The 13,200-nt window shown below is 46.2% G+C and overlaps 1 protein-coding gene across 1 annotated transcript in view; it reads left to right on the top strand.

The window, feature by feature from the left end:
- The window catches only part of VWA8 (von Willebrand factor A domain containing 8), a 403,863-nt gene that overhangs the window by 358,179 nt on the left and 32,484 nt on the right, over nucleotides 1-13,200 (top strand). The window contains exons 39-40 of the mRNA XM_062194118.1: nucleotides 1,449-1,605; nucleotides 9,186-9,294. Coding sequence (XP_062050102.1) covers nucleotides 1,449-1,605; nucleotides 9,186-9,294 — 266 coding nt within the window. The remainder of the gene's footprint in view (nucleotides 1-1,448; nucleotides 1,606-9,185; nucleotides 9,295-13,200) is intronic.

Genomic DNA, 13,200 nt, shown 5'->3' with positions numbered 1-13,200 from the left:
GCTAGCAAACTGTAGTCAGGATTCAAACTCAGGCAGTCTGACTTTGCTAATAGACCACACGATACAGTATTATTGCTCCTTACTGTGTGATGCTATACTGTGCTGTGTTACTGTACCTACAACCCCATACAGCCCATGTTGGATTCTCCTCCAAGTTCCCAAGTCGTGTGACTGAGCAAAATAACTCTTACTAATATCCCAGTCATTACACAGGAGTGAAAGACCAGTAGTCAAAAGTCATACATAGACAACACATGTAGGTACTTTCTTTGGCCAGCTTAGTGTTTTAAATTAATTTGCATCAGGATGTATTTGGACAAGACAAGTTCTCCCTAGTTACCAAGTGTCCCTACTGTTTCTTATGATGTTACCTGGCTGGCCTCGTAGGCATGTAATTTGTATTTTAAACCTAAGCAGTTCATATGCTATTTTGTAACGTGTACTTAAAAGTATGTGAGCCTGAGTTAAAGTCGAAACACTGTTCTAAAGCTGGCATTGTTCATGTGTTATGTTGTTGCAAAGTAAGAGTCAAAGTTGCTGGAACAATTGGCTTCTACTCTGGACTAAGATAGCTATGACGTCATTAATAGGTCACTTAACTATGCAACATTTTTATACTTTGCAAAACCCAAGAAACTGAGGCTGAGCTGTGTCCCAGTAACTTAAGGAAAAACAGGTACCATGCAAGAGAAGAGAGGCTGCCCATTTAACTTCCCAGTGTATTCTACACGTCTATGATATTGGAGCCAATCAGGGAGGTGCAGAGGTACAAAGATAAATAAAATAGAATTGTCCTATTCATCATCTAGTGAGAAAAGAAAAATAGCTTTTGAAGAACAACATATTAGAACAGAGCAGTATGGATCCCAGGGGCTGGCGCTGTGGCATAGCGGGTAAAGCCGCCACCCGCAGTGCTAGCATCCCATCTGGGCGCTGGTTCAAATCCCCGCTGCTCCACTTCCAATCCAGCTCTCTGTTATGGCCTGGGAAAGCAGTAGAAGATGGCCCAAGTCCTTGGGCCCATGCACCCATGTGGGAGACCCGGAAGAAGCTCCTGGCTCCTGGCTTTGGATCAGCACAGCTCTGGCTGTTGCAGCCAATTGGTAGACCAGCGGATGAAAGACCTCTCTCTCTCTCTTCCTTTCAATTAAGTAAATCAATTTTCAATTAAAAAAAAAAAAAAACAAGTATGGATCCCTCTGGAGTGGAGGCATCCAGTCCAGTGCCCTCCAGTGTGGACATGGAGTTGGGTGGGATTCGTGTGGGTGGAGGGAAGGCAGAGCATCCTGACCAAGGCCAACAGCTTTGTTTCCACAGCAGGTGTTGGGGAATTTGGTTCCTAGCTAACTACAATCACTGTACCTGCAGCACACCTTAAAGCCCTGATTCAACTTTGTTTTGTGGCCAGGTCCAGACTCACCAGCTGCATTCTTCCGTTTTCCTTCCAGGGGGACGTGACACTGCAGGCCTGGGGGGCAAAGGTGGTCCCTATCGGCTGGATGCAGGACACCCAGTGTACCAGCTCTCTGATGCTGAGAAGGACGCGGTGCCTGAGGAGGTCAAGAGAGCCGCCAGGGAGATGGGACAGAGAGCCTTCCAACAGAGGTGGGTGGGGTGCCTGTCACAGCCAGAGCAGTGCTGGTGATGACACACGCACATGCATGCATACACACACACATGCACACACAGAAGCACACGTGTGCACAAACATGCACACACAAATGCACACACGTGCACATACGCATGTGCAAACACATGCACACAAACATGTGTGTGCACACAAACATGTGCACATACACATGCATGCACAGATGCACACACATGTGCACATGTGTGTGTCCATGTGCATGCTTCTTTGTATAATTGTTTTTGTGTGTATATGCGTGCTCATAAGTATGTGTGTGCATGTCTGTGCGCGTGTGAGTGTGTGCATGTATGTGTGCATGTTTTGTGTGCTTTTGTTTCTGTGCATGTTTGTATTTGTGTGCATGTGGTGTGTGTTCACACATGCGCATTTTGAGTGTGTGCATGTTTGTGCATGTGTTTGTGTGCATATGTGTGTTTGCACACATGTAGGTGTTTATGCACACATGTGTATTTGTGTGCATGTGTCTGTGCACGTGTGTGTGTGCATTCATGTGTGTTTGTGTATTTGTGTGTGCGTGTGTGTATGCTTGCATGTGTGTGTGCATGCACATCTCTGAATGTCCACACACACAAAAGCACACATACCCACAAACACATATGCAGACACAAACACACACACATGTACACACATACAAAAACATGTTCACACATGTGTGTAAACATGCACACATACACAAACACACATGAACACACAGACACATAAGCTCAGCACTCAGAAACATATGTGTGCACATATACAGAGAGACACATGTTCCCACAAACATGCACACACAAACATGTGCTCACACACATGTTCACTTAAACACAAACACACTAACACACAAATATCGGTGCACATAAGCACACAAGCACACTGGCACACAGACACATGTGCCTATGTGCAAACACAGGCACATACACAAACCCAGGGACACACACAAACTCACACACACAAATGCGCATGCACACACAAACACACAGGCACAGACACACATGCGTGCACACACAAAAAACACACAAACACAAGACACACATGCACACACAAGCACATGCACACAAATATGCACATGCACACATACACATAAGCACAAACTTGCACATGCACACACATGCGTGCACACACATGCACGCTACCTGTCAGTGCTGATGTCCTGTGGTGCAGAGACTATGCCCCTGCCGTACGGAGAAGGACAGGGTTCGTGTGTTATGCAGGGAGCGCCGGTTCCTTTGCCAGCTGCTCTCAGTGGGAGATGGCAAGTGCCTGGGCCCCTGCACCTGCGTGGGAGATGGGAGACCCCGAGGAGGTTCCTGGCTCCTGGGCTTCAGCCTGGCTCAGCCTGGGCTGTCGAGGCCATCTCGGGAGTGAACCAGTGGGTAGAAGACTCTCTCTCCCTCCCTCCCTCCCTCCCTCCCTCTCTCTCTCTCTCTCTCTCTCTCTTTCTCTTTCTCTCTCTCTCTCTTTCCCTCCCTGTCTCCCTATCTCCCTCCCTCCTTCCCTTCCTTCCTTCTTCACTCCCTCCCTCTCTCCCCTCCCTCTCTCCCTTGCCCCCCCCCCCCCGCCCCCGTAACTCTGCCTTTCAAATAAACCCATGTTCTCTAGATGCAGCAGGTCGATGGGTAGGGCCGGGCAGAGGAACCCTAGCTTGTTCGAAGAGAGGAAGCTGTGTGTGCATGTTGTCGGTGGTGGAGAGGGCCGGCTGCCCACCAGGACAAGGGGCACTGGTGGGGAGCAGCAGGCAGTGAGGCTGGATGGGGCAAGCTTGTCAGCAGATGAGGAGTTTGCCGTCCAGGCTGCTGCGCTCGTGGGCTGCAGACATTCCCCAGCTGTTCTGGGCCGCCTTGAACCCACCCAGAAACCAGGAACCCACACGATGCTTTCCCTAGACAGCCATGTGTGTCCTTCCACTAACAGTGGAAAATGCCACCATGTGCTTTCAGGCTGAGGGGCGGGGCTGCGGCTTGGGCAGCAGACTGACACACGTGTGCTCCATGAGGAGCGAGGCAGTGAAAGGGCACGTTCTAGTGCACATGATCTGTGAGATCCCCTCCCCCCCCGTGTGAAACCTGTGACATGCTGTCACTCTACATTTCACATTAATACTAGGAGGTCCATTTAGGGAAAGAACCAGTTAGCTAGGCGACGTGCTCCCCTGCCCCCCTGAACTCCCATTGTCACCGTGCTCCAAACATCACACAACATCTTCCAGTCTGAGTTTCTGCCCCAGGGGACAAGAGGACAGCAAGAGTCCACATGGCCAGATGGCAAAGGGAGCCTGGTTCCATAAGGACCATGGCCTCGCTGGAGGACGAGCTCAGGAGGCATTTGTGATAATAGGGCTACTGACCTCACTGGGTGTGCTGGAGGAAGGGGGGCCGTGGAGGAGTACAGGCACCTCTGTGGAGCACTTTGCGGAATCCCACCCTGAGTAAGAGACAGTCGCAGGCCATTGTTAGAGAGCAGGTGGACCAGGCTAGGAGAAGGTGTGGGATGAAATTAAAGCACTGGGAGAGCCTGAGAAGGTCAGGAGCTTGCAGCACACCCAGAGAAAAACGTTGCGATGTGCATGTAGAGATGGGGCGTCGGTCTGACCTGATGAGTATCCCATTCAGTATTGCTGGAGATGCTTCTTTGACTTTGTATTATTGAGCTTTCAAGGCAGAAAACAAAAAGAGAGAAATAACAAATAAAGAACCCTATGGACCCAGCCTCCCAACCCCTCCAACTTTGAGAAGGAAAATCCGGCTGCACACCCAATCTCTACCCTTAGATCATCGTGAAACTCACGCAAGATGTCCTGTTGTCTCACTGTAAACATTCCAGTGTGTCTCTATGATACGGGAACGTAAAAAAATACAGACACACAATACAAGTATTGTATCTTGCAAAGAAGCAATAATTCTTTATTCATCAAATAATCCATTTTAAAGCAATTCTGCCCCTCCAGGCACATGCAGAGTGGGGCCGGGCCCTGCCATTCATGCTTTTACAGCACCCTATACCTTTTCTCTATAATCCTTATCACTCTCTCCCACTTTATTGTTTGTGTGATTACTTGATTGTCTCCACAGACTGTATTTCTCAAGGGCAGGGATTTATGTTTTGTGCTCCAGCACAACCCCAGGCCCATACCCAGGACCTGGTGCATGGCAAATGTTCCTTCCCATTTGGAATCAGTAATACACACATACATACAAGTATAGTGCCCCCTTCTAGTACTTGCTTCAGAGGCCACCTGGGATGAGGCAGCCCCAGCCATCAGCCAAGAAGGTCCACTCTGCTGCCCCGAAGAATCGAATCCTGCTGATGAATTCTTGACATCGTCAACATAGAATTTAGTTATTTAGTTAATTTCATTTGTATCTTTTTTTTCTATGTTTACTTTGTAACCTGCAACTTTACTGAATTGGTTTATAAGTTCTTACAGCTTTTCTTTGGTGGAGTGTTCAGGTTTTTCCACGTATAACATCATGTCATCTGCGAACATGGGTATTTGGACTTCCTCTTTTCCTATTCTGATGCCTTTCCTTCCTTTTTTTTAAAAAAAAGATTTATTTATTTATTTATTTGAAAGGCAGAGTTACAGAGAGGTAGAGGCAGAGAGAGAGAGAGACAAAAAAGAGAGAGGTTTTCCATCTGCTGGTCCACTCCCCAGTTGGCCACAACAGACAGAGCTACACTGATCCAAAGCCAGGAGCCAGGATCTTCTTCCTGGTCTCCAATGCAGGTGCAGGGGCCCTGCTTTCCCAGGCCATAAGAGAGAGCTGGATGAAAAGTAAAGCAGCCGGGACTCGAACCAGCACCCACATGGCATGCTGGCACTGCAGGCGATGGCTTTACCTGCTACACCAAAGCGCCAGCCCCTGTATCGGTTTTTAAACCCAGCTGCCTGCTCCTATAGATCATAAATTGGTTAATTCAGGCAGACTAGCAGAGAGAGAGAGACAAGCATAAGACATGCATAAAATGGAAAAGAAATATTACACCAACAAAAAGTGGATGAAACAGTGAGATACTCATGCACACTTAGAAAAGCATTGAGGGTGGGCACCAGCTGTGGAAACTGCCTCCATGACCATTTGCAAAACTAATCAGCCTCACATACCGGTTCTCAGCTTATGTTTGTTTTCCTCACAATTGATTTTAAATTATAGTATTTAAGTCTGACCTATAAGAAAAAGCGAAATGAGAACTAAAATTCCCAGACTCTTACGTAACAATAAATATACCCTTTATAAGTACCCTGTGCCAACAAAGTGCAGCTAGTGCACAGATTACTGGGATGTGAAGCAGCTGTGCCCTGCAGTTTTGATCAGTTTTAGGAGAAACAGGAAGAAATATTTTCAGCTAGTTTTGCGGGCTGACAGTATTAGCAATGGGGAGCTTGTGTGATTCCGAGGTTAAATTTTCCTATTTTCCTTCTCCACACCTTGCTTTGGTCTTCATCTTTCAGAACTTGTGACTAGCTTGGAACACCTTTGAGGTGATCTTTCTGAAATCCAATACAATCTGGAATATGATTTCCACATTTCTTCATCATTAAAATAACATGTGTTATGTTTTGGGGTGCAGCGTGATCACACCAGGGGTAGACCTATAACTGGAGCTAATTCTGATCTCTCTGCAAAGCCCATTCTGCTTGAGGGGACTTACTAACGTGACTACTAACAAGCATACATGTGTGTATGTGAGCATCTGCGCACACGTGTGTGTATTTTCTGTTCCCTCTCCCCCGCATCCCAGAGACAAGCCATGCTTACACTCTTTCTGGTCAGTACTTCCTTTGAGGAAGAGATCTTGGCTTCCTAGGTGTGAAGTTGTCAGGCACATACCCTGTGGTGTTCTGTCAGCCTTGATACATCAAGACTTCACTTAATCCAAGGGATCCAGAGATTGCCAGAAAAAGTATCGTTAGGAGGTCAGGTGTGTGTGTGAGTGTGTGTGTGTGTGGTATTCCTTTTTGATAGCATATATAATATTATATATAATTTATATAAATATATATAATGTGTGTTTGTGCACGTGTGTGTGTGTATAGTCATATTCCTTTTTTTCTTAGAGAAGAGTTAATCAGATTCAGACATGCACCTTGCAGAGTCACCCTAGGAATACAACCATTCAGCTGTTATAGTGGCCTTGTGTGTATTTACCTTCTGATAGTGCTTGCAGAGTGCTGTCCAACAGCATTTATTGAGTGCCATTGTGTGCCAGGCATTGTGCCTAGGTACTGGAGATTCAAAGAAAAGATAAGATGTGATGCTTCTCCAAGAGAAATAGAACTGAAAACATGAGAGTACATCATATGTAATAAATGTACTTTTCACTGAATTTTTGGTTTACTTACACACACACACACACACACACAATTGGGTTTACTGGATATCAATGTAAAATGTATTTCCTACTGTGGAAGAGAAAAATTTGAAAAAGACCATGACAGAGAAAAACAAATCTGTTTATTAAAGTATGCAAATTCCAAGGTCGATGTCCACATAAGGAGTCCAAAAATAGAATGGTCAATTTTCCCCAAGGGATCATGCAAGACTTCATAGGATTTAGCCATTGATCCAAGTCTTGAAACCTGAATTGCCAATAGCTAACTCACCTGGTAACAGAGCAGGAGGTGCCAACCATCTCCATGGTCACCAGGGCCCAACTTCATGTGATTCTAATAAACATCCAGTTCTCCACCCTGTGTTGAAGCGACTCTTCCCAGTGCTCAGCCTGACAAGGAGGAATAGAAATCCTTCATTCTCCTTCAGCTTCTGGGGTTTCTGTTCCACCTCAGGACAATGAAAGTAAGAGTGTTTTAGATGAGAGTTTTAGCCGTGCACCTGCAGTCCGTGCCTCCAGCACTGCGTCCCGGGCTCACGTAGCTGCCCACACACAGAGCAGTATAGAAGGCCCTGTGATGATCAGGCCAGCGTAGAGGATTGTGGTATGATCAGGCCTTTGAAATATGCATTCACTATTCCTTGTCTTCATACTAGAACCTTTTATATTTATAGAAATTTATTGAAATGCATGATTAAATTAGTGGTGTGGAGACAGCGCATCAAAACCCGAGAGAGATCACTCAGGGAATGAGCTTTCTACTTATGTAGACAAGAAGCAGAGGCAGATGCACAGATCTCCCACCTGCTGAACCACTCCCCAAATGCCTACAACAGCCAGGAGCTGAGAACTGAATCTGGGCCTCCCCCATGGGCAGCAGGCACCCAACTCTTGAGCTGTCTCCTGCTGTCTCCCAGGGTATGAATTAGTCGGGAGCTGGAATTGGCAGAGAATCCAGGGTGGAATCCAGGCACTCTGACATGGGATGCAGCATCTCAAATGGCATCTAAACTGCTACACCAAACACCTGCCCCTACGATGCTGAGTTCTGAGTAATCCTGAATATTATTCTTATTGTAGACATTCATTTCTATTTATTTTGAGTCAAGTACCATGGTTGGCCTTGTACATATAAAGAGGAGAAAAGCTCAGCCTTTGTTGAAAGGAGCACAGGTCTGGTAGGGAGACAGAAGCAGGTATCTATTGCATAGGTAGTAGATGCTCTGAGGGAGCAATGAAGTGGAGAGAAAGCAGTCTGGGGGATCAGAGGAAGTGATAATTGGTTTGAGTCTTGAAAGGTAAGTGGGAGTTAGCAGGCGAAGAGGCAGGCGAGGGGCACTTGTGGTGGGAGAGAAACCCCTGTAGAGGCACAGAGTCGTGGCCCCACTGTGTGTGCAGAGAACTGCCTGTGGGCTGGGGGCGCTGCAGCAGAAGCAGGTGGTGACAGACGACAAGAAGCAGTGAACTGGGGGGGATAAAAGTCAAAACCACAATAAAATCATATTGTCCTACTTAATGTATACCACCAGCAATTTTAGGAAATTCTCATATAAGAATATATAGCAACACATCAGTGTGTCTTCTTTGGGTTTGTTCATCTTGGTCAGCCAAATATACTCCTGTAGCCTCTGTCTTAAAATACAGCCCATGGGATTTCTCTTAGGGGCCTGTCACATGAATTGATTAACTGCCAATATCACAATATCATGACTGGGGAATACAGAAATGGTATACTATGGAGCCAGTTTATACCGGCTCATAGGAGCCAGCTATGTGCATTTCTAACTGAGCATTCGTGACCGCACTGTTGCTAACTTGAAATCGATCGTGGTGGGAACATTTGCACAACAGAAATCAGTAAATATATACTACAAATCAGCACGTTTCTTCCTGCAGGGGAGCTTATTAGCCGTTCCCCAGCATACCAGTAGGCGTCTCCCCTTTTTATCCAGAGACACCAGATCTTGCCTTTTCTTCTCAAAGTCAACCTGAGGTGCCAAGGAGTGTGCTACAGCTCTAACAGTAGGCAAATGAAAGCAAAAGCCCTACATGGACAAGGGCTCTTCAAAAGCTGATGGAAAATGTGTATTATGAAAAAAACTATGCATGGGTTTCAATGATTTTTCACCAAAACAAACTTATCTTTTAATTCTACTTTCTCATGAACCTTTCAAAGTACTCTCAAACATGATCTAAGCTGTTGTCTTTCTTCCTTCTCTGGTTCCAGGCTGAAAGAGATCCAAATGAGTGAATACGATGCTGCAACCTATGAAAGGTTTTCAGGTGCCGTTCGAAGACAAGTGCACTCCCTCCGGATCATCCTGGATAATTTACAGGTAATCTTCCACTTATGGACCAAGAAGATAACCCATAAGTCTAAAGTTTAACCCATCCCCAAAACTTTGGGAGAAGTTATCCAGACCCTAATCAGCCAGTCAGAAGAGGTTAATCAACACCAAAATACCTGCATAAAACTGTACACTCATCTCACAGCTCTGTTAGTTGAGTTTTTTTTTTTCTTAAAAAATATTTATTTATTTATTGAAAGTCAGAGTTACAGAGAGAGAGAAGGAGAGGCAGAGAGAGAGAGAGAGAGAGAGAGGTCTTCCATCCACTGGTTCACTCTCCAATTGCCTGCGATGGCTGGAGCTGCACCAATCCAAAACCAGGAGCCAGGAGCTTCTTCGGGATCTCCAACACAGGTGCAGGGGCCCAAGCACTTGGGCCATCTTCTACTGCTTTCCCTGGCCATAGCAGAGAGCTGGACTGGAAGTGGGGCAGCCAGGACTAGAACCAGCGCCCTTATGGGATGCTGGCACTGCAGGCAGGAGCTTCAGGAAAATGTTTGCCCTCTAATCCGGCCTGTCCAGGAAGCTGTAATGATACCAGTAACCCTAGCAGACATGTGACTTGCTGATCCCCACCCCCACTCACCAATGTAAAATCTGCGAGCGTCTCCGCTCCACTGAAGATTCACAAATAGAGTTCTCCTCTACAAGGCCTCTCACCATCACTGGAGGAACAGGAGAGTGACGGCACCCAGGTTGTCCATCCTCTGCACTGCTGGCACCCTCCGCCCCCGCCCTTCTCATGCCCCTGCATCCTACCCTTTGCAGTCTCACAAAACCATGGCTGCTTCATTGTTATTACCCTAAAAATTAAGCTGTTTCAGTATTTCCCAAGCAGTGCCTGTTATTATTTGAAGATTTTACTTTTGAAATTATACTCTTGGCCCGCGCCGCAGCTCACTTGGCTAATCCTCTGCCTACGGCGCTGGCACCCCAGGTTCTAGTCCTGGTCGGGGTGCCGGATTCTGTCCCGGTTGCTCCTCTTCCAGTCCATCTCTCTGCTGTGGCCCAGGAAGGCAGTGGAGGATGGCCCAAGTGCTTGGGCCCTGCACCCCCATGGAGACCAGGAGGAAACACCTGGCTTTGGATCAGCGCAGCGCGCCAGCTGCAGCGCACTAGCCATAGCGGCCACTTAGGGGGTGAACCAATGGAAAAGGAAGACCTTTCTCTCTCTCTCTCATTGTCTAACTCTGCCTGTCAAAAAAAATATATATATATATATACTCTGGTCAATTTGCACAAATAATTAAGGGCAAATATTTCCTAATATCACAAAGGAAGTCAGATCTTTTTGTCCAGGAGAGAGGGAAGTCTCATTGCAGGGGAGAAGGGCAGGGCTCGGAGTCCAGCCATGGAATACCTCTGCTCTGGGATCCTGAAGTGCTTAGAGTCGATTCCTCCAGTTACGCCTCTGCATCTTCGGCTCCTGCTTGGAGCTGTCCTTTTGAAGGAAGTTTTATTTTTTTTCCCAGTTATAAATTCTGTGACACAGTTTTAATCCACTACCTTAATCCAAAACTCTGGGAAATCCTCTAAGCTGCATTAGAGTATTGGGAAAAGTTCTTTATAATGATTAACTAGATGACCAGTTTCAAAATCTGAGGAATGTAGGAATTAAGTCATTTGCTTAAAAAAAAGTCATATGGGCCTGGTGTTGTGCACAGTGGGCTAAGCCGTGGCTTACTATGCCAGCATCCTGTATCTGAGCACCAGTTCTAGTCCTGCTTCCAATCCAGCTCCCTGCTAATGTGCCTGGGAAAGCAGTGGTCAATAGCCCAAGTGCCTGGGCCCCTGCCAGATGGGACACCAGGCTTAAGACCTGGCTCCTGGCTTCAGCCTGGCCCATCTATGGCTATTGTGGAAGTTTGGGGAGTAAGCCAGTAGATTGAAGATTCTCTCTCTCTCTCTCTCTCTTTCTCTCTTTCTCTCCCTCTCTCCTTCTCTCCTTCTCTCTTTCTCTCTCTCTGTCTCCCTCCCTGTGTGTGAGTGTGTGTGTGTGCACATGTCCTTCTTCCTATATTGCTGGGCCTCTCACATAAATGAATAAAGAAATGTTTCTTAAAAGTCCGTATGCAATGACATAGGGTAAAGTTTTATATAAACTTAAGGTTTTATATAAACTGTCTGAACAACCTGACAGTGAACAACCGAAATTTCAGCCACAGTCACTCAGTGGGCCAGGGCAGGGGCAGCTGCTTGGTGAGCTCTGAGCTTCAGGGCGAGGCAGTAGTTAACTACACACTAACGTGAGTGGTTCACAGTAGGTGAGGGGAACGGGAGATGGTGCTTGTACTAAGACTAAAAGATGAGTATAATGTAATCAATCCTTCATTCATTTCTTAAGTGCTGTTGCACACCAGGAATTAGGGATAGGGAAAATAAAATGCAGCCCCTGCCCTCAAAGAAGGAACTCAAAGAAGACAACTCTTTCTCTCAAATAAATAAAATATATAATTTTTTAAAATCTTTAAATGATTATGTTCAATAAACTAATAAATATCTTCAAGTAGAGTAACTTTATTCCAGGGAACTTTTGTTCTCTTCTTCCTTGGAAATATTTCAAAAACCCCAGAAACTAGAAAACAATTTTTAGATACACAGAAGGAGATAAAAGTGATTTAATATTTGAATGAATATGGAACATAGATATAGAACTTCCACTATTAATATTACCAGCACTGGCCCGTGCCATGGCTCACTAGGCTAATCCTCTGCCTGCGGCGCCGGTACTCCTGGTTCTAGTCCCAGTTGGGGCGCTGATTCTGTCCCGGTTGCTCCTCTTCCAGTCCAGCTCTCTGCTGTGGCCTGGGAAGGCAGTGGAAGATAGCCCAGGTGCTTGGGCCCTGCACCCGCATGGGAGACCAGGAGAAGCACCTGGCTCCTGGCTTCAGATCGGCGCAGTGCGCCGGCTGTAGCAGCCATTTGGAGAGTGAACCAACGGAAGGAAGACCTTTCTCTCTGTCTCTCTCTCTCTCTCTCTCACTGTCTAACTCTGCCTGTTAAAAAAAAAGAAGAAGAAAAAAAATTACCAGCACTATGATACTAGTGGGTATTTATTGAGCATTTGCCCTGTGCCTGTGCAGAGCATTCTACTAAGTGCCTTACATTGCCGTCACCATCATCATCACTTAGTGGCTGAAAGTGCCCACTGGGGAGCCAGAATGGGAATGACAGACAGCAGGACAGCAGTTAAGATTCACGCGGGCGATGTGCGTAAGCCACGTGAAACAGTGCACAGTACGCAGCGTCACTGAGCCAGCCAACAGCCAGCAGCCTGGCAAACAGGCCGGGCCCTCACTGTGCTGTTTATTCTCTGGGATTGTCTACCTTTGATAGCTAAAGAAACTGAGACACGTCCGTATTTTCAGCTCTCGGAATCTTACAAAATATAGATATTCCTCACTACCTTGTAAATGAGAGAATAAAAATGTAAATTAGAAAGATGGTGTAGCTTGTCCTGGGTTATGTGGCTAGACATGCCTGCATCTGAGCCCAAAACTGAGGTTCCTGTTATCTGTTAGGTCTCTGTTAACTTCTTCCAACTGTACAATTCCATACAAAAGTATAATTCTTACATATGCTAATAAAACATCTTGTACCATTATCCAAATGCCAATACAGCATTTCCAGTTGCTTCCCTTATCTGATCTTTATTTTTAATGCTTAGACCAATTAGCCTCAGGTGGGCCATCGGTTCTTGATTTAGAGAGATGGGGGTAGGTTAAAAGATACCAAGGGATCAACAGTGGACAAGGCCTTGTGGAGCAAGGAGGCTTTGATTTGCTCCCCTTGTTGCCATCCTCTGCCAGTCCTCTGTGGCTCTAATTAACTAAAATCTTCTAGCTGTCTGGAGATTGCTGTGTCATCCCAGTAACCATGGGTGTTTGCTTGGTG

This window comes from Lepus europaeus, chromosome 6, assembly GCF_033115175.1.
Source record: "Lepus europaeus isolate LE1 chromosome 6, mLepTim1.pri, whole genome shotgun sequence".
In the NCBI taxonomy this organism is placed as follows: Eukaryota; Metazoa; Chordata; class Mammalia; order Lagomorpha; family Leporidae; genus Lepus; species Lepus europaeus.
This window is presented reverse-complemented; position numbering and strand designations above follow the sequence as displayed.